Here is a 26,237-nt window from a genome sequence, read left to right as displayed (position 1 = left end):
TCGATATCTCTATGGGCTATGGTCAAACTTGAATATCCTTGTGCTGCACAAGCAAGAAATATAGATTAAGCTTGGTATATGTGGCATGATCCTGAATATTTCTTTTTTTTCTGTTGAGATATCCTAAGAGAATTTGTCATTGTCTGCCTTTAGTGGTAAATTAGAAATGGGTCTGAAGCAAAGGTATGAGCTACTTTTAGTAGATAAAGAAGAGTTGTCAAAAAAAGTAATTTTTATGAGCTGAAAAACTCACTAATGCTTTGTCTTGGATAATATTGGAGAAAAAATAAGTCATAAGTTTAATACAGTAAATTAAAGTATAATTTTTAAATTAAATTTTACCCCAGAAAACTTTGTAAAGGTTAAATTTGGTCCGATTAGACCTCATACACACCCACTAATTAACGAACGACTTTTAAGCGCTAATTAAATTAACGTACAAAATTATGGTTAAATCAAATACTGTTCTTAATGGTTAAAAGGGACGTATTTGAAAGAAAGAACCATAAACTCGTTTGAAGCTGATTTGAGCTAGTCGTGTCCGTCCGTCTGTCTGTCGAAAGCACGTTAACTCTCGTAGGAGTAAAGCTAGGCGCTTGAAATTTTGCATATATACTTCTCATAGGTGTAGGTCGGTTAGGATTGTAAATGGGCCATATCGGATCATATTTTGATATAGCTCTTGGATCAATTCTTATCCGATTTCGCTGAAATTTTGTAAAACGACCTCTATTATAACCTTCAACATACGTGCCAATTGTGGTCTGAATCGGTCTATAGCCTGATATAGCTCACATAAACCGATCTCCCTAGTTTGCTTCTTGAGACCCTAAAGGGCGGATTTTTTTTTTGTTTTGGCTGAAATTTTACCCAACGACTTCTACTATGGTCTCCAACATTCAGTTCAAGTATGGTCCGAATCGGTCGATAACTTGATGTTATAGCTCCAATATTAAAGCAATTCTTTCCTTTTATTATATGTTTGCCTAAAAAGAGATACAAGGTAAAGAACTCGACAAATGACTACAATGGTGGAGGGTATATGAAATTCGGCCCGGCCGAACTTAGCACGCTTTTGCATGTTTAATTTCAAGGGTAACCATTTGTTACTCATATCCACGGTCGGAAATTCTTCTCAATATTACCAGTCCTAGTTCTGGAAAGTATACGCCAAAGCCCACCCGATCTTCTAGTATTACATGTATATAAAAGTTTTGGTATCTTCTATTACCATAAATCCAAATGATTCCATCAGGAATAGTAGTACAGTAATATTTATCAAATTGCGTCTCATGCTATTGTATGTGTAATTCACACTACCTGTAATATCGGGTATTGTATAAAGGATAACACAGTTTCCATTGACGCCTCATGACTTATAAGAATGCTCTACTTACTCTCTTAACCAGTCAATAGTGGTCGCAGCAATATGTCTAGCCATAATGCTTAGAGGCTTCGGTGCATCAGATGGTGTCGTTCTCAGTGCTGCTGAGATGCACAAACAATCCATTCTTTGGATGCGTCTGAGTATTGCACAGTAGGTGAATTTAAGAAGCGGCGTCCACTAGACCACAATGTATACAGCCACTGTTGTCCCGCGTTTTAAATCCTCAAAATGTTAACAATGACCCTCTTGCAGGTGTAAAGGACAAGAGTAGCCTTTCTTACCCTTTAATTTGGTTTTTGATTTAAAGTTAATTTTCCTGTGCAGCAAAACTCTACAGGTATTGTGCCCATTCGAATGAAACTGTACTTATAATGCTGCGTATTTTCCCTGGTGCAATCAAATTATGGTTTTGGACAAATATAGTCGTTCAGATTCGTCCGCGTAAGTGCACTCAGCTTATGATAGTATTACGTAATAGTTCTGGTATCCAGCAGAACTTCCAAACAATCTTCCAAACCTTAGTGACATGTTTTATGGCGACTACTGGAATCTTCGAGCTGTTTATGAAACATTACCCAAAGATCTGCCAATCACTTTACCCATTACCCAAAGATCTGCCGATCACTAATCGATTCACTGTAAGCAAGAATACAGGGTCGATGACATGAATGACCATATCTTTTATGTGTGTTTTTTATTGATTAAAAAAACAAAAATATGTGCATGTAATCTAAATTCCACAATCCATTTAATTTTGCTCGTTATGACCACCTTTTGCCTGACAATTGCCCTGAGTTGTTGAGAATCAAAAATGCTATCTGTACATTAATGTTGTTGAGACCTATTCCCAACGCTCCGGCCTTTTTACCTTTCTACAAACAACTTTGGAGTTGGCCTCTAAAGTAAGGCTTTGCTCGGATGTATATTCGATGTTTATGACGTCATACACTACAACGGCTTCCTGTGCAGAATTGAGATAGAACCTTTCTCATAATCAACAGCCTCGCAAGGACAGAGAAGAAATTTTGGTGATCGCTCACTTTCACCTGCTTTACGGGGGCACATGCAACACTATCATTTCACAAACCTTTACGCAGCCTTACGGGGTAATATCAAATAACCAGGCAAGTTATGTTCGTTTAATTACAAGTTAATACAAAGGTTTTATTTATAATAATTCCAAGAATGCTTCTTCCACAAGGGATTAATGTTCTCTAACACTATGCATTCTTTTTTTTTTTGTATTTTATAATTTTTCTTCACACGGTCGTGGACTATTTCGATCTACTCACCGGTTGCTCTCCTTTGACGTACCTGTTGTCAGAGGTGGACGGTCTATTCTCAACGGCGCTCAAAAAGCTCAAGGGTCGGCACTAATGTCACACATGCAGGGATTTTTCGTGCATGTGCACTGCATGGATTCTTTACACCCCGGTATGCGTGAACAAATGTTATATGATAATGTAACCGCCATTTTGTTTAGAACTAGCCTTCCAGCGCGGCCGTGAAAAATATATGAGACATAAAACCCCGTTATACAGCAAATATTACAAACATTATTTTTATACCCTCCACAATAGGATGGGGCGTATACTAATTTCGTCATTCCGTTTGTAACACCTCGAAATATGCGTCTAAGACCCCATAAAGTATATATATTCTTGATCGTCATGACATTTTAGGTCGATCTAGCCATGTCCGTCCGTCCGTCTGTCGAAAGCACACTAACTTTCGAAGGAGTAAAGCTTGAAATTTTGAACAAATACTTCTTATTAGTGTGGGTCGGTTGGGATTGTAAATGGGCCAAATCAGTCTATGTTTTGATATAGCTGCCATATAAACCGATCTTGGGTCTTAACTTCTTGAGCTTCTAGAGGACGCAATTTTTTTTCGATTTGGCTGAAATTGCATCCAACAACTGTGCCAGGTATGGTCTAAATAGGTTCATAACCCGATATAGAAATGCAAAATTTTGCCCATGAACATTTCACTAAGGAACCAGGGGCAAACTTCTCAAATATGAATGAGTGCAGTCCGATTCAAGTTTAATCTCATTGATAAGGTGCCTCCTTTTTATAGCCGAGTTCGAACGGCGTGCCGCAGTGCGACACCTCTTTGGAGATAAGTTTTACATGGCGTAGTACCTCACAAATGTTGCCAGCATTAGGAAGTGAAAACCACCACCGAAAATTTTTTCTGATGGACTCGCTAGGATTCGAACCCAGGCGTTCAGCGTCATAGGCCCACATGCTACCATATAAACCGACCTTGAGTCTTGACTTCTAAAGCTTCTAGAGGGCGCAGTGTTAAGTATGGTCAAAATCAGTCAATATCCTGATATAGCCGTCATATAAACCGATCCTCCGATTAGACTTCTTGGGCTTCTAGAGGGTGAAATTCGTATCCAATATGGTTGAAATTTTGCATTTGTCGTTTTGATATGACTTCCAACAACTGTTCTAAGTATGGTCTAAATCGGTATATAACCTGATATTGTTGCTGTTGATCTCCCAGTTTGACTTTTTGAGCCTCTGGAGGGCGCAAGTATTGCTTGATTTGCCTGAGGTGGTGTTTTCCTATGACTGCGGTTTTTCTATTCGAAAAAGTCATTTAAAGAACTTGACAAGTGCGATCCATGGTGGAGGGTATAAAAGATTCGTCCTGGCCGAACTTAGCACGCTTTTACTTGTTCATTTTCATAAGGTCTACTACTTCAATACCAAATTTTAATGGCCAGTCATGAATATATCAAAGTTATTTAATAAAAACCGCCTCTTGTATAATTTGGATTTTATCGCTTACATTATTTTTGTGGAATGGGCTCTATCAATCAACCTATCCAGAGTCTTCAGCTTAAAAGATGGCAGGACGAAAGTCTTTCGCCTTCTTGTGGAATCACAATGACCTTTGTGTGTCTCCATCCCACTGGAATTTATGACATGTTGATTGATGCATGTAGAGTATAACTACCTAAGCCAGGGAACCAGCCTTCCGGACAAATTTTAAAACTCAATTCATCAGAGACTAACGTTTTAAAGGGAGAATACACTTTTTACGACTAAATGATTTTTGACTCCGCCAAATTTTCAACCACTTTCGACGGATGGATATTACGTGAAACCACTTTTGGAGCCATGCCGTCCGTAGAAGAGTTCGACTGGAAATGTGTATCAGCGAGTGCATATGCAAATTTTGCCCATGAACACTTCATTAAGGAACAGAGGCAAACTAATCACATGTCAATGAGTGCCGTCCGATTGGAGTAGAAGCTCAATGAAAAGGAGTGTAGCAACGAGTAGTTCTACTGTTTGCACTCTAGACATTGCCTTTATATTCTGACTTTTGAATGTATCCCACCGTAATAGGTTTGTAGGATAGAATATTCCGTAGCCTGAGGCCATGGTTGTATCCTGCACAGAGCTGTAGAATTTGAACCCGGATTTATTCTGAGCCTTTTTCAGCTCGCCCTTGTATTTTTTTAGCTCAGCTTTGTAGACACACAATTCATTTCTGCCCTTGTGGCTTTCGCCCTTATGAATAGTTTTCTGCAACCCTGTTGTTTCTTTATCCTAGCTATTTTCTTAATTAAAATTTCGATTTAGGGTTTAGATGTTGCTATGTTTGCTTAAAAGTTGTGTGTATAATCGGTATTGTAGTGTATTTTATAGTCCACTCTGACTGACTTTTGTTTTTTTCTACTTGTTTTGTCCCTTAATATACCGTATTTTCCACTCTTATACCTTGACCCCATGTTCTAATTTAAAACAAATTATACTTGTCAAAACTAAAAACTAAGCAACTCCCCATTAATTTTCTCTCTTTTGAACAAAAAAAAAAGTTTTTAAGTGCAGTATGTGCAGCGTGTCCTTTGTTTGAGTCTTATCTTTGACCAAACATAAACTACATACCTTTATGAAGAAACTGCCATTACTTTTGTCATACACTCTTCGCTCATAAGTAAAGGACCCTTTTGTAATTTTACTACATACAGTCAGATTTATTGTTGAAAGGATAAAATATGGCACAAAGTAAGAGAATGAAATATTACAAGCAAGTGGGAAGCAAACAAATACTGATCATAGAGATGTGAAATTATTATTAAAGCATAACCGACTAGGAGGGGCATAATATTCAATAGGATACTAGGTGGAACCTTTGGAATTCATTTTTATATCCATCAACATGGGATGGGAATATTAATTTCTGCATTCCGTTTGAAGAAAAATTGAAATAGGTATTTCGGACCCCACAATGTGTGAATATGTACATCAATAAGATGAAGATGTGCAAAATTTTAAGTGGATAGCGCAATTCGTTCGAGTTTTTGACAGGCCATATCGGCTCAGAAGATATACTTAGCGCATATTAATATTGCTTAAGATTTACAAACGGAATAACTAGATTACTATAACCGCATCCCATGGTGGTTTGTATAATAAATGGCGTTAATTTGATTAAAACTAATTCGTGATTTTTAAAGTTGAAATATTCATCAGTTACACGGTATATACAAAAAATTTGCTATTTGGGTTGCCCAAAAAGTAATTGCATTTTTAATAAAACTTAGAATGAACTTTAATCAAATATATAATTGCCATTTTGTTCGATAACCTTTTGCCATCTTCCTGGTAAATTTAGTATTCCACGCTCATATAACTTCTGGCCTTTATCTGCAAAAAACTGAACCGAGTGCGATTTTATAGCCTCATCATTGCCGAAAGTTTTACCATTTAAGGAGTTCTGCAAAGATCGAAATAAATGGTAGTCTGATGGTGCAAGGTCAGGGCTATATGGTGGATGCATCAAAAGTTCCCAGCCAAGCTCACTCAGTTTTTGGCGAGTGACCAAAGATGTGTGCGGTCTAGCGTTGTCCTGGTGGAATATGACACCTTAACGATTGACCAATTCTGGTCGCTTCTACTTGATGGCTGTATTCAATTTGTCCAATTGTTGACAGTAAACATCCGAATTAATCGTTTGGTTCCTCGGAAGCAGCTCAAAATATACCATACCCTTCCAATCCCACCAAACAGACAGCATAACCTTCTTTTGGTGGATATCAGCCTTTGAAGTGGTTTGAGCTGGTTCACCATGCTTGGACCATGATCGTTTTCGACTAACGTTGTTGTAAACAATCCATTTTTCATCTCCAGTTATGATTCGTTTTAAAAACGGATCGAATTCATTGCGTTTAAGGTGCATATCACAAGCGTTGATTCGGTTTGTTAAATGAATTTCTTTCAATATATGTGGTACTCAAATATCAAGCTTTTTCACCAGTCCAAGACTTTTTATGTGACAATGAACGGTTGATTTTGGTATATTTAACTTCTCTCCTATCTCACGCTCAGTTACATGACGATCCAATTCGATTAATGCTTTGATTTGGTCATCACCAACTTCATTTGGCCGACCTGAACGTGGTTCATCTTTAAGTGAAAAATCTCCAGAACGGAATTTGCGAAACCAATTTTGACACTGTCTTCCTTTCAAGGCTTTATCACCATACACATCTCGTAACTTTTTAGCAACCTGCTCCGCGTTTTTTCCTTTACGGAAATAATAAAGTAAAATATGACGAAAATGCTCATTTGTGGGCTCCATATTAAAATTGACGCCAAACAAACAAATGTAAACAAAATTTCGCGCACTTTTTTTCTAAAGCAAGCTAAAAGTAACAGCTGATAACTGACAGAAGAAAGAATGGATTACAGATTCACAAGCCGTTGAAAAAATTTGTCAACGCCGACTATATGAAAAATCCGCAATTACTTTTTGCGTCATTTCAGCTTCATATTTGAAGGGATGAATAAATATTTTCAACAAAAGACTACAACACGAATTGCACTAACCGGTCGTACTCACCTTCCAATGAAGATTCTCCAATTTTCATTAAGATGGGTGAATCATACCACACCTAGGTAATATTATTGTTACCAAACAACTCACTACTAGGTAGTGCGTAACATATATGAAGCGAAAGAATCCTTTCTCATCTTTCCATGGTATTTTGTATAAACATATACAAACACATTCCTTATCGCAACTTGAGTAGTCTTATAGGTATTCCGAGCACAATATAAGCAGTAACTTTGATTTATTATTACGTTGGATAAAATATATGTTCCTTGTGCTATTTTTTAACTTCATTGTGATGAAAAATGCAGAGGCAATAACAGTGCAAGACAAAGGAAAAAAAGGTATTAAGAAACATTTGCAATTGAATTCAAGGCGAAAGCTAAGCGGCTCTAGACATTTTTTAAGTTGCTCTCTTTATTTATGGAAGGGTCATATACAGTTTTCTTTACTATAAGAACATGGTATACTTGTTGGTATGCTTATTTACTTCTTAGAGACACAAAAGGGGATTCGAACGATTTTTAAATTTTTGTCACCTTTGCTAAGAAGGGACCGATTTAATTTAGCTGGATAAGATTTTTGTCAACTCAAACCTTTACCACCAAACCTGGTGTGACAATACGATTTAGTATGTAGGTTAGGTTAAGCTAGGTTTAAGTGGCAGTCTACTATCAGACTCACTTAGACGTTTTCGTCCATTGTGATACCACAGGAACAGAAGAAGGAAGATGACTTCTAGTTCCTACCGATGAACTATCCAGATCGCTTTAAAAATCCCAACAACTTGCGAATGTTCACATCCGCTAAATCAGATAGGTACTCAAAGAAATGAGAACCTAAAGTGGAACTCGTTCTGACTGCTAGTGCGGGACACACACCAATAAGTTTTTCTATATTCTCTTCTTCTTCGATGTCCTAATAGCTTCTGCAAAAGTCGTTACTGGCAAACTTCAGTCTGTCTGCATGTTTTCCGATTTGACATTGGCCTGTCATGACGGACACAATGACTGACACGTCTGTTCTAGCCAGTGACAGCAAAGCGGTAGACCAATTCTAGTCTAGACTAGGCCACATTGTTTTGAAATGCTCACAGCTCCCTATTTGTGACCATCTATCATTCGTTGTCCTTCGGGCCTGGTCCTGAAAATTTAGCTTACATGTCGCTAGAGGCTTACCCACAGCTTCTAGTTTCCCTGGAATGTGTAAGGTAGATCCTAGTCTGGCAAGCACTTCATCTTTATAATTCCTTGGGATATCTCTGTGACCCGGCACCTAGATGAATTTTGAACTGTTCAGCCATCTCGTTAAGAGATCTACGACAGTCGAGGGCGGTTTTTGTGTTTACAAATACATTATCCAGGGAGTGAATGGCTGTCTGAAAAGATATAGTCATTACGACATTATATCATAGCCATTCCACCACTTCCCTAATTGTAAGGATAAGATAAGATACACACCTCAGTGGTCGGGTAACCTTTTCGATATGACCTGTTCTAGATCTTTAGAGTACACCCCAAAGCCCACCTGGTCGTTTAGTTTGGAACCATCCGTATAGAAGTCTATGTAACTTCTGTTACCAGAAATATCGTAGTTCCAATTAGTTCTATCAGGAATAGTGGTACAGTACTTTTTATCAAAAAAGCGGCTCTGGTAAGCTTTAATGCACACTACCTGGAACATCGGACATTGTATCAAGGTTAACACAGTATCCGTCTCCGCCACATAACCAAAGGAAAATCTCTCTTAGCCTCACGGCAGTGGTCGCTGCAATTTGTCTAGCCACAATGTCCAGAGGTATTAGATGTAGCATTAAGTTCACAAACAAGCCATCCTTTGGATACGGTTGAGTACTGAACAGCAGGTGGACTTTTGAAGCGCCGTCCACCAGACCACAACACCAAATAGCATTATAGGTCTTAACCCCCAACTTTTGCCAATGGCTCTCTTGCAGGTGTATAGGGCAATAGTTGCCTTTCTTGCCCTTTCCAAAAAGTTGGATTTGAAGTTAAATTTCTTGTCCAGCAAAACACCCAGGTGCGCTTTCTGTAAATGGAACATTTCCTGCTCCCAAGGAGACAGGTTCCACTGCAGGTAACTTATATCTCTTGCACGGATTTATACCACTTCGATGTTGCACGTTGAGCTTCCTGAAGTATATCTCTTAGAATACTGGGAAACTTTCCCCTAACCGCAATTGTCACGTCATCAGCATATGCGACCACTTTTACACCTTTTCTTTTCTTTTTTTGTCTTTACTATATGCATGCTGCTGGCGAGACAGACGAACTCCAGGGATCTTTGCCCTAAAATATGTTTCTATCAACTTCTCAAGAGTCTTCGGCATAAAGAATGAAAATCATTCGCCTGCGTTTCGGAATGAAAATGACTTTCGTGTCCCTCCATCCCACAGGTATATATGACAAGCTGATACAAGCAGAGTGTATCTCTCTAAGCCAAGGAACCAGTCTATAAGACACAGCTTGTAACTCAACCGGTGATACCTCAGCAGTGCCCGGGGGATTTTCAGTCTCCTGCAATCCATCCGATGTGGTCGATAGTTCCTCAGGCAAGAGTTTAGCAACAACTGCTGAGTCGTCTTCTGATTCTCTAACCCCACCGCTTCTATAGACCTACAGTTTCAACTTGTTGAAACCGTAGGATACATCTCCTTCAGACCTGTTGAGGTCTGCGAAACAGTCAGAGTTTAGTACGAATACTGCATGCCTCCGATCATCATCAGCCTCGTCTAATCTTCCAGTCAATTGTTGAAAGATTGGGATTCCATTCCCTTAGTCTTCCATGTATGGGTTCAGTATCTGAGGGAATCCTTAGTATCCAAGCATGAGCCATTGGTCGAGGAGGAACATCTTTCTTCTTGACTAAATCTAGTGCTGCACCTGGCCAGATCTCCCCAATCCTTTTTAGTGCACAACGATATATTTCAATGAAGCGTTGTAATGTATTAGCCTGTATCGTCGCCAACGGAAGGAAACCCATAAATTCCGCAAGAACATCGGAGTATGCGGATGACAGTCAATGGACTACCCCTCTCCAATTATTCTTAGGTATGCAGCCCTGTTCTTCTCCCTTGTCGATAACTGCCATCACCAAACTGTACCTAGCGACATTAGCAAAGTTTATTGAACCCATCTTACTATTGATTGTTTGACTGCGGTGCAGTTTCCGAATGTAGTCTTTGGGGTAGCCTGTGCAGCGAATTCCTGAGCCCAATTTAGGGAGTCTCTCTCTCTATTAGTGAGAGTCTTTGGATCATTCGCATCAAGAATCTCAATAAACCTGAGAGCGATGCGTCTTCTATTATTCCAACCTCTTAAAGAACGTGTTGGTTTGCCGGGGAAGGCAGATGGCCTAGGCAAATTATAGCCATGCGAAGAAAGAATAGGTTCGGCCTTGTGCTTAAGACGCAAACCAGGTGTCTTTGTTAAAAGCGCCTGCTGACCAGTCGTTTATGAGCTAGTTGAGCATGGAGCAGCCGCTCCACCAGTCGAGGTTTCAGTAGCTGACAACATGCTACGGTTTGATACCACCACCGCAGCCGTTGGGTTTTTGGAATCCATTCTAAGCTTACTCCCGGGCTCTGCCGAATTTTTAATTTCCCAAGTTTTCTTGCCTGTTAGGTCCCATAGTGGTTGGTGTGTGTTGCTACCTTTGGCTTTCCTTTTCCATTTGCATCTTCGATCATTCAGCTCGTCTCGAAGGAGAAACAAGCAAAAATTGTAAAATATAATGATCTCGCCCTAACAGGCAAGAAAATTTGGGAAAACAAATATTTATTTTTTGATCATAGGAAGCTTCAAAAACCGGCAAAAACAGCAGAAATTTGTGAGGTATTTACCTTGGCCGTGTTAACTTCTTTACTAAGTGGAGTCGCCCAGCAGCAAGCTTATCATTGAGTTTTAACTTGTATCGGACAGCACACATAGTTATGAGAGAAGTATCTCCGCTATTCTATAAAGGTTTTACAATTAAGGTGTTGTAAGTAAGACAAGTAAAAGCGTGCTAAGTTCGGCCGGGCCGAATCTTGGGAACCCACCATCATGGATTCTGCCAAAAATGTATACAAAATAAATTTATTTGAAAGGCATAATTTTATTCTACATACCAAATGTCTGTCAAACCAGCAAAAATTAAAGCCTCTAGGAACCGAACAAGGATGATCGAGAGACCGGTTTACATTTAAGCAATATCAGGTAATAGACTGATTTGGACCGTATTTCCGTATTTGGCACAGTTGTTGAAAATCATAACAGAACATTACGTGCAAAATTTCAGCCAAATCGGACAAAAATTGCGGCTCGTAAGGGCTGAAGAAGTTAAATGGGGAGAACTGTTTATATGGGAGCTATATCAGCTTATAAACAGATTTGAACCGTATTTCACACAGTTGTTGGAAGTCACAACAGAACACTACGTACAAAATTACAGCCAAATCGGACAAAAATTAAGGCTTCCAGGGGCTCAGAAATCAAATCGGGAGATCGGTTTATATGTGAGCTATATCTAAATATGAACCGATATGGCCCTTTTCAATCCTCAATGACCTACATCAATATTAAGTATCTGTGCAAAATTTGAAGCTGCTAGCTTCGCGTTCGACCGCTATCGTGTTTTCGAAAGACGGGCATGGCTGGATCCACGCAGAACGTCGAGTTGATGAGGGAGTTCGAAACTTATATATTCTCCACCAGGGATCGCATTTGTCACGTTCTTTGAATGAATTTTTCAAATATAAAGCAGATACAGATGGGCGGTACTTGTCATGATATATCTCCCATATTAACCGATTGCTCGATTTGACTTCTTGATCCTTTAGGAGGCGCAATTACTTGACTGAAATTTTAAATGTGGTATTTTTTAGTACTTTCAATACTACTAAAAAAAGTCATAGTAATATGAAAAGTACTAAAAAAATACCATGTTAAAATTTCAGCCTACAGCCTAAAGGATCAAGAAGTCAAATCGAGCAATCGGTTAATATGGGAGCTTTATCAGATTATAGACAAATTCGGACCATACAGTTGCAAAAGTGTTGGAATTCGTAACAAAACTTTTTTTTGCAAAATTTCAGCCAAATCAGGTGGTAATTGCGCCTTCTAGAGGCTCAAGTAATCAAATCAGAAGATCATCTTTTATGGTAGATAAGAATTGCGCCCTCAAGAGGCTCAATCCCAATCTATATCAGGCTCTGAACCGCTTTTCAAAACAAATCGGATAAGAACTGCGCCTTCCGGAGGTTAAGAAGTCAAGATCTTAGATTGCTTTATAGAGCAGCTATGTCAGGTTCTGAACTGATGAAGACCATTCTTGGTACAGTTATTGGGAGTCAAACCAGAAACGCCTCTTGCAAAATATAATGAAAATCGGATTTACATGACAGCTATGATCTGATATGATGGAAAAATTTGTGCAATATATCAAGCGCATAACTTTACTCCTGCGAAAGTTAACATGCATGTTTGTATCTATCAATACGTTGGAAACAATTTTCGATGACTAAGCCACAATTTTGTTAAATGTTGGCTTTGAGTTCTGAGCTGTCCCAACGCAAAGTGGGATAGAACCGAAAAACTAGTAAAATATATGCCTTGTGAAAACGGGTAGAGATATCTCTTTGAAATTGGAATGGTTGAAGTTGAGGTGTCCATGGTCCAAGGTTATCTGGTCGCCTTTTGGCAGGCCCTTTAATTTGGTAACTTTTTTTTTGCTGTATAGTGCCCAAGAATTTCTACAAAACAGTACTCTTAAGGTCACAATATCTCGTCTTTAAATTTTTTTTTACCGGTATTTATAAATTTGCTAAAGTATTTGTAGTTCGATTTTTATTTTTATGCATGACTTAGGTTCGTGACAATCTTTATAACGACTTTGCAGCAAAAAAGTGTCCCCATCTGATTATTCTGTTAAAAGTTATACAATTTCTTTTTTGTAGATGTGTTTTAAGTGAAATTTGAACAACTTATGTCAACTTAAATGGGTGCTATATGTACTTCAAAATAGGCAGGTTTTTATTCAAAAATTGGAAAAATCCTTCGGGTTTTCAAAATCCCAAGATCCTCTATTGGGTATATGTTTTTATGTTAACACATCGTAATATCAATTTCTGATGCTATAAAGTATATATATTTTTGATCGTCATAAAAATCTGAGACCATCTAGCAATGTCCGTCCTTCCGTCTGTTAACATCACGATAGCGATCGAACGCGTAAAGCTAGCCGCTTGAAACTTTTGCACAGATATTTATTGTGCTTGGATATAGCCCCATATTAACCGATCCACAGATTTGACTTCTTGAGCCTCAATATTCATCCGATTTCGCTAAAACTTGCAACAAAGACTTGTGTCATAATTTCCAATATTCACGCCCACTTCGATCCGAATCGGTCTTTAATCAGATATAGCCCCCATGTAAACTTATCCCCAGTTTTGACGTCTTGAACTCCTAGAAGCTTAAATTTTCACCTGATTTGGTTGAAATTTAACCCATGATTCTATCTTATGTCTAAGAACATCAGTGCCAAGTTTAATCCGAATCGGATGTCGAGACGAACCAAAATATATATACTTCATGGTGTCGCAGATCAATATTTTGAGGTGTTACAAACGGAATGACTAGATTAGTATACCCGCATCCTATGGTGGTGAGTATAAAAAGTATTCGACTGTCTGACTTAATGTACTCGGTCGCAGCAAGTGTGGAGGCTAGAATCTATCACAGCCTGGAGTCCATGGATTTAACTTTATGGAGACTGCTTTAGACTTATTAAATTCCTCTGCAACTCTTCGTTAGACTAAATATTGGGTTGCTCAAAAAGTAATTGCGGATTTTTCATATAGTCGGCGTTGACAAATTTTTTCAACGGCTTGTGACTCTGTAATTGCATTCTTTCTTCTGTCAGTTATCAGCTGTTACTTTTAGCTTGCTTTAGAAAAAAGTGCGCGAAATTTTGTTTCCATTTGTTTGTTTGGCGTCAATTTTAATATGGAGCCCACAAATGAGCATTTTCGTCATATTTTACTTTATTATTTCCGTAAAGGAAAAAACGCGGAGCAGGTTTCTAAAAAGTTACGAGATGTGTATGGTGATAAAGCCTTAAAAGGAAGACAGGATCAAAAATGGTTTCGCAAATTCCGTTATGGAGATTTTTCACTTAAAGATGAGCCACGTTCAGGTCGGCCAAATGAAGTTGATGATGACCAAATCAAATCATTAATCGAATTGGATCGTCATGTAACTGAGCGTGAGATAGGAGAGAAGTTAAATATACCAAAATCAACCGTTCATTGTCACATAAAAAGTCTTGGACTGGTGAAAAAGCTTGATATTTGAGTACCACATATATTGAAAGAAATTCATTTAACAAACCGAATCAACGCTTGTAAACGCAATGAATTCGATTCGTTTTTAAAACGAATCATAACTGGAGATGAAAAATGGGTTGTTTACAACAACGTTAGTCGAAAACGATCATGGTCCAAGCATGGTGAACCAGCTCAAACCACTTCAAAGGCTAATATCCACCAAAAGAAGGTTATGCTGTCTGTTTGGTGGGATTGGAAGGGTGTGGTATATTTTGAGCTGCTTCCAAGGAACCAAACGATTAATTCGGATGTTTACTGTCACCAATTGGACAAATTGAATACAGCCATCAAGTAGAAGCGACCAGAATTGGTCAATCGTAAAGGTGTCATATTCCACAAGGACAACGCTAGACCGCACACATCTTTGGTCACTCGCCAAAAACTGAGTGAGCTTGGCTGGGAACTTTTGATGCATCCACCATATAGCCCTGACCTTGCACCATCAGACTACCATTTATTTCGATCTTTGCAGAACTCCTTAAATGGTAAAACTGTCAGTAATGATGAGGCTATAAAATCACACTTGGTTCAGTTTTTTACAGATAAAGGCCAGAAGTTCTATGAGCATGGAATACTAAATTTGCCAGGAAGATGGCAAAAGGTTATCGAACAAAATGGCAATTATATATTTGATTAAAGTTCATTCTAAGTTTTATTAAAAATGCATTTACTTTCTTTTAAAAAATCCGCAATTACTTTTTAGGCAACCCAATAGTTCTGCAGACGAATCGTTCAAGGCGTTCATGATTCGCTGGACCATTTTATCAAAGTCCTTTATAGTTGTTACTACAATTTGAAGTCTTTTAGGGGTTGCCGTCTTGATACCTATTCCAATTTGCCTTATATGTTAGTAGATAGACTACAAGCCTAGAAACTACAAAACTAGGCAACCTATGATGTGTTAAACTTTTCAAAAGCACTGTATCACCATTCATTGTTTATGACGGAATTTTGTTTGCCCATAAACTTTTATTTTCTATCCCTGGGTAAATAATTCTAGCATTAAAATATATATATATATATATATATATTCATTGTATTATCATGCGAGGTATGAAAGGGGAGAGAGAATCAAAACTCTGGTACTTGTGGAAGCTGTGGGGCACTTTCCAGCTTCCACATAGACGACTGACAGTAAGAAGTATCTGTGTCACCCCAACATCACTCATACCCTTTGGAAAATGTAAGACATTTATGCATACGTATGTTTATATTTTTATAACACTAGGTTCGTACACCCATTTACATAGATATACACGTAAATTCTTTGTTCTCAAATGTCGCCGTGGGTGTTGCAAGATTTATTAAAAGATGATGTTACATTTACATATTGTGTCTGTCTCTGCTATTAAAATATATTTAAAATTTTTTACTTTACATTTATTCCCATTGCAGGCGCTTTTCACAACGTAATATCCTGAGTATTATCAGTGACAAGTAAAAGATTCTTGAATCAAGAGTTTTTGGGGAGACGGATTTAGATATAGAAGAAAAACACAGGCATTAAACAAAAAATGCAAACGTCACAAAGATTGCTGCAGTTACTTTGGATTGTCTTCATGACAATTTTCACAAAAGGTAAGTGAGAAGATTTGCTACATCCAATGTTGTGAAAGAAGAAAAAATACTGTATTGTATTTACTTACTGTTCTCATTTTCTGAATAAGTAAAGTTTAGAGTCTATTAGTTACATGAAAAAAAGTAAAATCGTGCTTAGTTCGGCCGCATCGAATCTTATATAGCCTACACCATGGATCGCATTTTACAAGTTTGTTGCCTATATACCTCCATCGTCCTTCCCATGCTGAAGGGTATACAAATGTTGTAACAATAATTTGTTATCCGTAAGCATTAATTAAAATAGGTGGTCTTCAAACAGCATTGTCTTGCTTCGGTGAAAAATCCGTACTTCTAATCAAGTATGAAATTGTGTGACTAATACAACGGTTTTCGGCGCCTCTAAAAGACTTTCTGATAGCAGGAGGATTTGTTGTTCTTATCCAGGAACCATAGATATGTGTGGGGGAGTTGACGAGGAATTCTTGGATTTTAAATACTGCAGGGTACGGGGAATGGCAGACACATATCCTGTATTTTAGAAAGGAGTAGACTAAATGTTTCTCTTCTTCCGGCGCACAGTGGGATAGAATCAAAAAACATAGTAAACAAGTAAAAGCGTGCTAAGTTCGGCCGAGCTGAGTCTTATATACCCTCCACCATTGAGCGCATTTGTCGAGTTCTTTTCCCGACATCTCTTCTTAGGCAAAAAATAATGTTAGAAAAGATTTGCTCTGCTATTAGAGCGATATCAAGATATGATCCGGTTTAGACCACAATTAAATTATATGTTGGAGACCTGTGTAAAATGTCAGCCAGTTCGAATAAGAATTGCGCCCTTTGGGGGCTCAATAAGTAAAATAGAGAGATCGATTTATATGGGAGCTGTATCGGGCTATCGACCGATTCAGGCCATAATAAATACGTATGTTGATGGTCATGAGAGGATCCGTTTTACAAAATTTCAGGCAAATCGGATAATAATTGCGACCTCCAGAGGCTCAAGAGGTCAAGATCCCAGATCGGTTTATGTGACAGCTATATCAGGTTATGAACTGAATTGAATCATACTTAGCACAGTTGTTGGATATCATAACAAAACACGTCGTGCCAAATTTCATTCCAATCGGGTAAGAATTGCGCCCTCTAGAGGCTCAAGAAGTCAAGACCCAAGATCGGTTTATATGGCAGCTATATCAAAACATGGACCGATATGGCAATACCAACCGACCTACACTAATAAAAAGTATTTGTGCAAAATTTCAAGTGGCTAGCTTTACTCCTTCGGAAGTTAGCGTGCTTTCGACAGACAGAAGGACGGACGGACAGACGGACGGACATGGCTAGATCGACTTAAAATGTCACAACGATCGAGAATATATATACTTTATGGGGTCTCAGACGAATATGTCGAGTAGTTACAAACAGAATGACGAAATTAGTATACCCCCCATCCTATGGTGGAGGGTATAAAAATATGCCTTTTGAGAATGGGAAGGGATAGCTCTTTGAAATTTGGAATGGTTAGAGTTGATGTGTTATCAATATCATGCGCAAACGAAAAAAGTTTCCTTGGAATATTTATTTTCGACAATTAAAGAGTTTTTAGTGAAACACCATGCTACGTATATAGTATATCGCTTGACTAATTGTTTAACAATATAAGTGCCTTTGTCCGAATCCCATATGATCTTTATTGGTCTACGAATTCGTATTCTACTCCCAAATACCTTTATTTGGGCCCCATTTTGCGATGGGTGGGTTCAATTCTTGCTCTACCCCCCAATACCTTCCTTTTAAGCTCCACACTGACATGGTTGGTAAATATGACAGATTTAGGGGTGTTTTGGGGATTGGGGTGGTCCCCCAAACACTAAGCCCGGAAAATATATCAGCAACGTGCTCTATTCTCATATATCTATATCATAATTTATCATTTATTTGAATCCCATATTGCCATTGGCCTCAAAATTGGATATCAAATTTTTTTAATCTCATTTAAACTCCTTATTGCAAAAGTCAGCAAATATGTCTGGTTTGGGGTATTGGCCCTAAAAACTATGAATATTTAGTTTCACTCTCTTTAAGACCCAAACTGTCTTGGTGAGCAAATACGTCCTATTTGGGGGTTGTTATGGTGGTGGGACGTCCGCTAGACAGTTGGTCCCTAATGTTGATACCAGATACGTGGTCTACTCCCACATACCTTAAATTTGAGCCCCTTATTTTTATAGATGGCAAACATGACCGGCTTGGTGGGTGTTTTGGGGGATGGGTGGCCATTCAGTGAGTTATCCTTGAAAATATATATCGGATTCGTGTTCTACTCCTAAACCCATCTTACTTGAACCTCATATTGCAATAGTCAGAAAATTCTTTCTATTTGGGTGGTGTGGTGGCCCCATATACACTTTTCCCGAATATTAGTATCAAATTCATGCTTTACTCCCAAAGACCTTTCATTTGAGCCCCATATTGCTTTGGTCGTAAATTTGTCCCATTTGGGGGATGTTTTTGGGGAGAGACGGCCCCCCTAACACTTGGTCCCATATTTGGATATCAGATTCGTATTCTATATTCAAATACCTTTTATTTATGCCCCATATTCCCATGGCCAGTAAATAAGTCGTGTTTGGGGGGTGTTTTGGGAAAGGGATGGTCCCACATTTGGATATCAGATTCGCATTTTACTCGCAAATACCTTTTCTTTGAGTCCCATATTGCCATGATCGGTAAATATGTCCGATTTAGGGGTGTTTTGGGGGTTAGGGTGGTAGCACTTGGTTCGACAACTGGATATCAGATACGTTTTCTTATCGAAAATACCTTTCATTTGAGTCCCGTGATTGGTCTAAATATATGTTTGGTAAGTTTTAGGGTGGGGCGGCCCCCTAGGTACCCCATCCGAAATTTGGATATCAAATTTTTATTTTTAGGGTACCATATGAGAGCACACAAAATTTCGCTTAAATCCCACCACCGAGATCTGGCGTTTCTAAAAATTAGAGTAAGGGGGAGGGTTTGAATGAATTTTGGCACGTAGTATTTTGTTATGATATCCAACAACTGTGCCAAATATGGTTTAAATCGGTTCATAACCTGATATAGCTGCCATATAAACCGATCTGGGATCTTGACTTCTTGAGCCTCTAGAGGCCGCAATTATTATCCGATTTGCCTGAAATTTTGTACGACGGATTCTCTCATGACCATTAACATACGTGTTTATTATGGTCTGAATCGGTGTATAGCCCGATACAGCTCCCATATAAATCGATCTCGCTATTTTACTTCTTGAGCCCACAAAGGGCGCAATTCTTATTCGAATTGGCTGACATTTTACACAGGTCTCCAACATGTAATTTAATTGTGGTCCAAACTGGACCATATCTTGATATCGCTTTAATAGCAGAGAACATCTTTTCTTATATCCTTTTTATACCCTCCACCATAAGATGGGGGGTATACTAATTTCGTCATTCTGTTTGTAACTACTCGAAATATTCGTCTGAGACCCCATAAAGTATATATAACCTTGATCGTCGCGACATTTTATGTCGATCTGGCCATGTCCGTCCGTCTGTCCGTCCGTCCGTCCGTCCGTCCATCCGTCCGTCTGTCTGTCGAAAGCACGCTAACTTCCGAAGGAGTAAAGCTAGCCTCTTGAAATTTTGCACAAATACTTCTTATTAGCGTAGGTCGGTTGGTATTGTAAATGGGCCATATCGGTCCATGTTTTGATATAGCTGCCATATAAACCGATCTTGGGTCTTGACTTCTTGAGCCTCTAGAGTGCGCGATTCTTATCCGATTGGAATGAAATTTTGCACGACGTGTTTTGTTATGATATCCAACAACTGTGCCAAGTATAGTTCAAATCGGTCCATAACCTGATATAGCTGCCATATAAACCGATCTTGGGTCTTGACTTCTTGAGCCTCTAGAGTGCGCAATTCCTACCCGATCAGAATGAAATTTTGCAATACGTTTTATATTGTTACTTTCAACAACTGTGTCAAAAAAGGTTCAAATCGGTTAATAACCTGATATAGCTGTCATATAAACCGATCTTGGGTCTTGACTTCTTGAGCCTCTAGAGTGCGCAATTCTTATCCGATTGAAATGAAATTTTGCACGACATGTTTTGTTGTTATATCCAACAACTGTGCCAATTATGGTTCAAATCGGTCCATAACCTGATATAGCTGTCATATAATCCGATCTTGGGTCTTGACTTCTTGAGCCTCTAGAGGGCGCAATTCTTATCCGATTAGAATGGAATTTCGCACGACTTGTTTTGTGTCGATACCCAACAACTGTGACAAGTATGGTTTAAATCGGTTCATAACCTGATATATCTGCCATATAAACCGATCTTGGGTCTTGACTTCTTGAGCCTCTAGAGGGCACAATTCTTATCCGATTTGAATGAATTTTTGCACGAAGTATTTCGTTATGATATCCAACAACTGTGCCAAGTATAATTGAAATCGGCCCATAACCTGATATAGCTGTCATATAAACAGATCTGGGGATTTGACTTCTTGAGCTTCTAGAGGGCGCAATTCCTATCCGATTTGGCTAAAATTTTGCACGGCGTATTTTATTTTTACTTTCAACATCTGTGTCAAATAAGGTTCAAATCGGTTCATAACCTGATATAGCTGTCATATAAACCGATCTGGGATCTTGACTTCTTGACCCCTAGAGGTCGCAATTATTATCCGATATGCCTGAAATTTTGTACGATGGATCCTCTCATGACCATCAACAAACGTGTTTATTATGGTCTGAATCGGTCTATAGCCCGATACAGATCCCATATAAATCGTTCTCTCTATTTTACTTTGTGAGCCCCAATGGTCCGAACCGGACCATATCTTGATATCGTTTTAATAGCAGAGCAACTCTTTTCTTATATCCTTTTTTGCCTAAGAAGAAATGCCGGGAAAAGAACTCGACAAATGCGATCCATGGTGGAGGGTATATAAGATTCGGCCCTGCCGAACTTAGCACGCTTTTACTTGTTTTGCCTAAGAAGGGATGCCGGGAAAAGAACTCGACAAATGCGATCCATGGTGGAGGGTATATAAGATTCGGCCCGGCCGAACTTAGCACGCTTTTACTTGTTATATATAAGATTGTGTTCTTAAACTTCAAATCTAACATTTTCGGAACTGGCAAGAAACGAAAATCTTGCTGCAGGAGAGCCATTGGCAAACATTACGGCGAATCATGCGCTGACTGTATACCGTAGTTGTCAGGTTTAAAGCACTGTACGGTGTTGCTGTTCAATACTCAGCCGGATCCAAAAAATAGCTTGTTTGTGCATCACTGCTGCATTTAGGACGACAACATCTGATGCACGCATGTGTTATCCTTGAAACAATGCCCGAGGTTCCAAGCAGCGGCGATTGCACATATGCCGGAGACACTTTTTTATGGAAAGTAATATATGTTGATTAAAGATCAACCAGAAGCATTGCAAGAGCTGCCAATGCATCCATAAAAAGCAAAAGTTTGGTGCAGTTTATGGGCTGGCGGCATCATTGGACCGTACTTCTTCAAAGAATCGTAACGTAACTGTAAATGGTGAGCGCTGTCGTGAGATGATATCCAATTTTGTGGAGCTATATTAAAGCTCATGTCTATCAAGAGACACCCGTTTCAATTGACACATTGGAAAACAACATTGAAGCATGTATTCGTGAGATACCGGCCGAAATGTTGGAAAGAGTATGCCAAATTTGGACTAAGCGAATGGACCATTTAAGGCGTAGTCACGGTTAACATTTGTATCAAATAATCTTGAAACATCAAATGATATGGACCGTACTATTGATTCAAATAAAGATTTCGTGCATTTTTCTGAATTTATTGGGTTTTTTTTGAAAAATTTTCATATAGCTCTTAAAAAAGCATCCATTTTATTATTAAACTGCCAAGAGTATTATAAACGCGAGATTGTGGTACATATTACGGCCAAACGGCTGAAAGCGTTTTAATGAAATTGGCATCAATTCAAAGAAAGTTTTGCAGAGTTGTGAAGAAAGTATGAAAAATAATTTTTCGAAAAGAAATTCGGGGGAATTATTTTTTATATAAGAAGAAGAAATACCGCAAATTGTTGTTGTTGTTTTTGTAAGCATCCGTTATGTCATATTGTGGGAGCAAGAGATAAGTGAGAATAAGAGAAGTAACTGGTAGATGTGTGTGAGAAAGAATATTACTATTTATGAGAGGGTGTTGTGAAGGTGTGATGTGCGTGACCTTACTTGGCATGCCGGCGTTGGCGTGTGTGGCATTAGCATTTTGTTGTTTCTTCAATATCTATTGCGAACCTGCACAAGACAAAAAATTTGTAATTACAGTACAGATCGTATGGAAAATGTATGGGGGAGGTGGTTGGGTGTTATTTGTTTGCGTTTAAACACAGAAGTGAAATTTAAAAAGATAGACACATATGAACAATTCTGCTCAGTCAAAGTAACAAATTGTGTGGCACCAGATGAAGGAAATAGTTAGTGGCCAGTTTAAAGAAGTAAGGGAGAGTATTTTACATATGTGGTGGGATCAAACTTTATTATATAAAAAAGGTTAATTTCTATTTGTTTGTTTGTCTGTATAGATTCAATAACGACGCTATCGATTTTCTTGAGATGTTCGCAGTGAAGAATGTTTCTGTGATGAAAAACGGGATATGAGGGAGGTCGCCTTTGCCGTAACAACAGAAAAGAGTACATGTCCGCTTTGATATTTTGTAGGGATAATGTGACCATAGGCGCAATCAATCTAATTAGCAATTGGGGTCTCAATTGATTGATTGCGCAATCTAATTAGCAATTGAGACCCACAATTTGGGTATAACACTTTTTAAAATATATTGTTTTTATTTAACAATTATTTTTTAATATTTTATTCAATTTAGAGATAAATAAGAAACCCATTTTTGTTGCATGATATTTTTTGTCTAGCCACGCCACTAGACATATATTTGATTGATTCGCACTTGTTTGCATTACATATTTGTGAAAGAGGACACAACTCATCGCAGAAATAAAGGGTGATTTTTTTGAGGTTAGAATTTTCATGCATTAGTATTTGACAGATCACGTGGGATTTCAGACATGGTGTCAAAGAGAAAGATGCTCAGTATGCTTTGACATTTCATCATGAATAGACTTACTAACGAGCAACGCTTGCAAATCATTGAATTTTATTACCAAAATCAGTGTTCGGTTCGAAATGTGTTCAAATTTTGACAAATTTTGTTCAGCGATGAGGCTCATTTCTGGTTGAATGGCTACGTAAATAAGCAAAATTGCCGCATTTGGAGTGAAGAGCAACCAGAAGCCGTTCAAGAACTGCCCATGCATCCCGAAAAATGCACTGATTGGTGTGGTTTGTACGCTGGTGGAATCATTGGACCGTATTTTTTCAAAGATGCTGTTGGACGCAACGTTACGGTGAATGAACACATTTCGAACCGAACACTGATTTTGGTAATAAAATTCAATGATTTGCAAGCGTTGCTCGTTAGTAAGTCTATTCATGATGAAATGTCAAAGCATACTGAGCATCTTTCTCTTTGACACCATGTCTGAAATCCCACGTGATCTGTCAAATACTAATGCATGAAAATCCTAACCTCAAAAAAATCACCCTTTAGATACTCTCAATTTGTATTTTTAAATAACAATTTAATTCTTACAATTAAAAATATCTTCCACGTATGCATTCTTTACCAATAACTTGGCAATACAGAAAAAAATCGGCTTTCAGTATCAAAAACAATTCAAGTAATTAACACCTATTTTAAAAAGTTTTTTTTTTAATAAGTCAATACCATGTTTATTTGGTCAAATTTAGGTCTATACTTTTTCTATGTAGTGCACATCCAATTGACTTCTACCATAGAACGCTCGGAAACCAACTTTATTATTCCGTAATTCACTCTTTCCTTGATCGTATATATGTTCGAGTTTTCGAGCAATTTAAATTTATTATGTTCGGATTAAAATAAACTATAAATAAACTAAATATAGACTTGTATTCAAATAATGCTACCATTAAACCCAGTTTTTCGAGTTGACTTCTTAGGTCAATTCGTTTCAAGTTTTCCATGTTGAGTTCTATTATGAATTTCAGGTAGGTATAGGTATCTGATAACTAAGGTGGTAGGTATTTTAGTAACGTAGTCGATCCCCAATCCGACACAACTGGAGGAGATCTAGCATGTGTAGTTCAGTTGCGAATAAAAAATTAAACATTGAGTTCAGGTATGCCTCGAAATCTGTCCACAACTTGTCTTAGTTTCAAAATACCAATCTGGTCCGATTTGATTTCATGAGCAGAGGTTGCTGTTCATTTGGGAAAATGATAATATTTTGTAAAAAGCCCACAGAAAGAATACGCCCAAAGAGCTTGACAAGCATGATCAATGGTGGTGGTGGTTGCATAAAATTCGGGCCGGCTGAAATTGATTTATTTTTGTTCGGCTCTTAATTTATTTTATTTGATAAGTATATTCTAAAGCAATTGCGATCCGTGATTTTGATTTTAAATCCCATTTATGAGTTGCTATCTATTTGAGTTATTTATTTTTCAGAATTGTAGCAAATGATTGCTATACAATCCCTCCGAAATAGGATAAAGTTTCGAAATATAGAACTCTTATTACATTAATTGGAATAAACAAACCAGAAATATAAAATATCTCAGTTGCTTTATTGTACATTCAATCTGAAATTGTATTCTCGCGTTTGCATTTTTAAGCTTACATGTCACCACATGTCTTTGGTATGCCGCAAGGTATAAATGTGTCTGAAATGTAATATAACTCATGCGGCATTTTGAAAATCACACGCCACGCGTTGGTATCCATTGATATGACAGGCAATCCTTTATGGGAGCATTTGAAAAATGTAGACGCACGAAGCGCAGGAAGTCGAAATCCCAAACAAAAACAGCACCATTACATCTAATCCTTTTAATTCCTTTTACGAAACAGGAAACATTTACACTTGTTTTGGCATTGCTGGAAGAAACTTTTCAGCCCTTAGATGGCGGAGCACAAGGAATATAGTGAAAATTATATTTGTTTACTAAGACAGCACTGAAAACCAAGGCGGGTGAAAGCACGCACATTTGCCTTCCTATTGTGTGTCTTTACACACTTTTACTTCTTAACAAACTCGTATATATACAATCGTATCACAACGCACATACTCGCACAAATACTTTATGCTCAGAGCACATCTTTTGGGTTGACTTCCGTTTTACTTTCTTTCCGCCAAAAGCAAAGCTACGAAAGAAAAAGCAAGGCAAACATAAAGAAATGGTGAAAAATCAAAAGGCTCAGAAATAAAGACACGGTCCTATATAAATTAAGACATTAAAGCCAATACAAAGTAGAAGGGGACGAGGCATGGAGAAACAAGAAAACACAAAAGAAAATTAAAACATTTTTAAATACAATATAAAGTCATAACACATTCACACGCACAGAAAAGTGAAACAAAAGTTCAATCCTTAACGCTTGCACTAACACGGCGAAAAATCTCGCAGCCAGACGGACAACAGTGGGATAATGCCAGCCATGGTGAGACAATGGACCAGCAATATAAAGAAGATAAAACATAAACACAATATGAACATTAGGTTGTGATACCAGATAAAAAGTAGTTTATTTTTAAACCTACCAGGAATCGAAACTGCAATTATTTAGTTCCTTAGAGAAGGACGCATGATTTTCCCTTTGAAATATACATACCGCTCTAGAAATACGAATAATTGGAAAATATAGGCAGATATGATCTTTATATGATACAGGACTCAAACTGCAAAATTCCTATAGAATCGGGTAAAAATCTCATATACTACGTTGATAAAATGTTTGATTTAAAAGATTCGACTCAAACATTAGAAAACTTAATTTAATGATGATCAATTTTCCAACAATTTAAGGAAACAATCCCTTGGTGAAAAAAATTTTCTTCATATTAACGATTTTATATTTTAAATGGTAGGTTAATAAATCCTTAACTTTGAGTC

The 26,237-nt window shown here is 38.0% G+C and overlaps 1 protein-coding gene across 2 annotated transcripts in view; it reads left to right on the top strand.

Annotated features, from left to right (window-relative positions):
• LOC106090543 (uncharacterized) overlaps window positions 1-26,237 on the top strand; it is a 226,792-nt gene that overhangs the window by 53,332 nt on the left and 147,223 nt on the right. For both annotated transcript variants that reach the window (XM_013256769.2, XM_013256768.2), the window contains exon 2: window positions 16,023-16,205. In XM_013256769.2, coding sequence (XP_013112223.1) covers window positions 16,142-16,205 — 64 coding nt within the window. In that variant the 5' untranslated portion in view covers window positions 16,023-16,141. The remainder of the gene's footprint in view (window positions 1-16,022; window positions 16,206-26,237) is intronic.

This window comes from Stomoxys calcitrans, chromosome 3 (assembly GCF_963082655.1).
Source record: "Stomoxys calcitrans chromosome 3, idStoCalc2.1, whole genome shotgun sequence".
NCBI classification, from domain to species: Eukaryota; Metazoa; Arthropoda; class Insecta; order Diptera; family Muscidae; genus Stomoxys; species Stomoxys calcitrans.
This window is presented reverse-complemented; position numbering and strand designations above follow the sequence as displayed.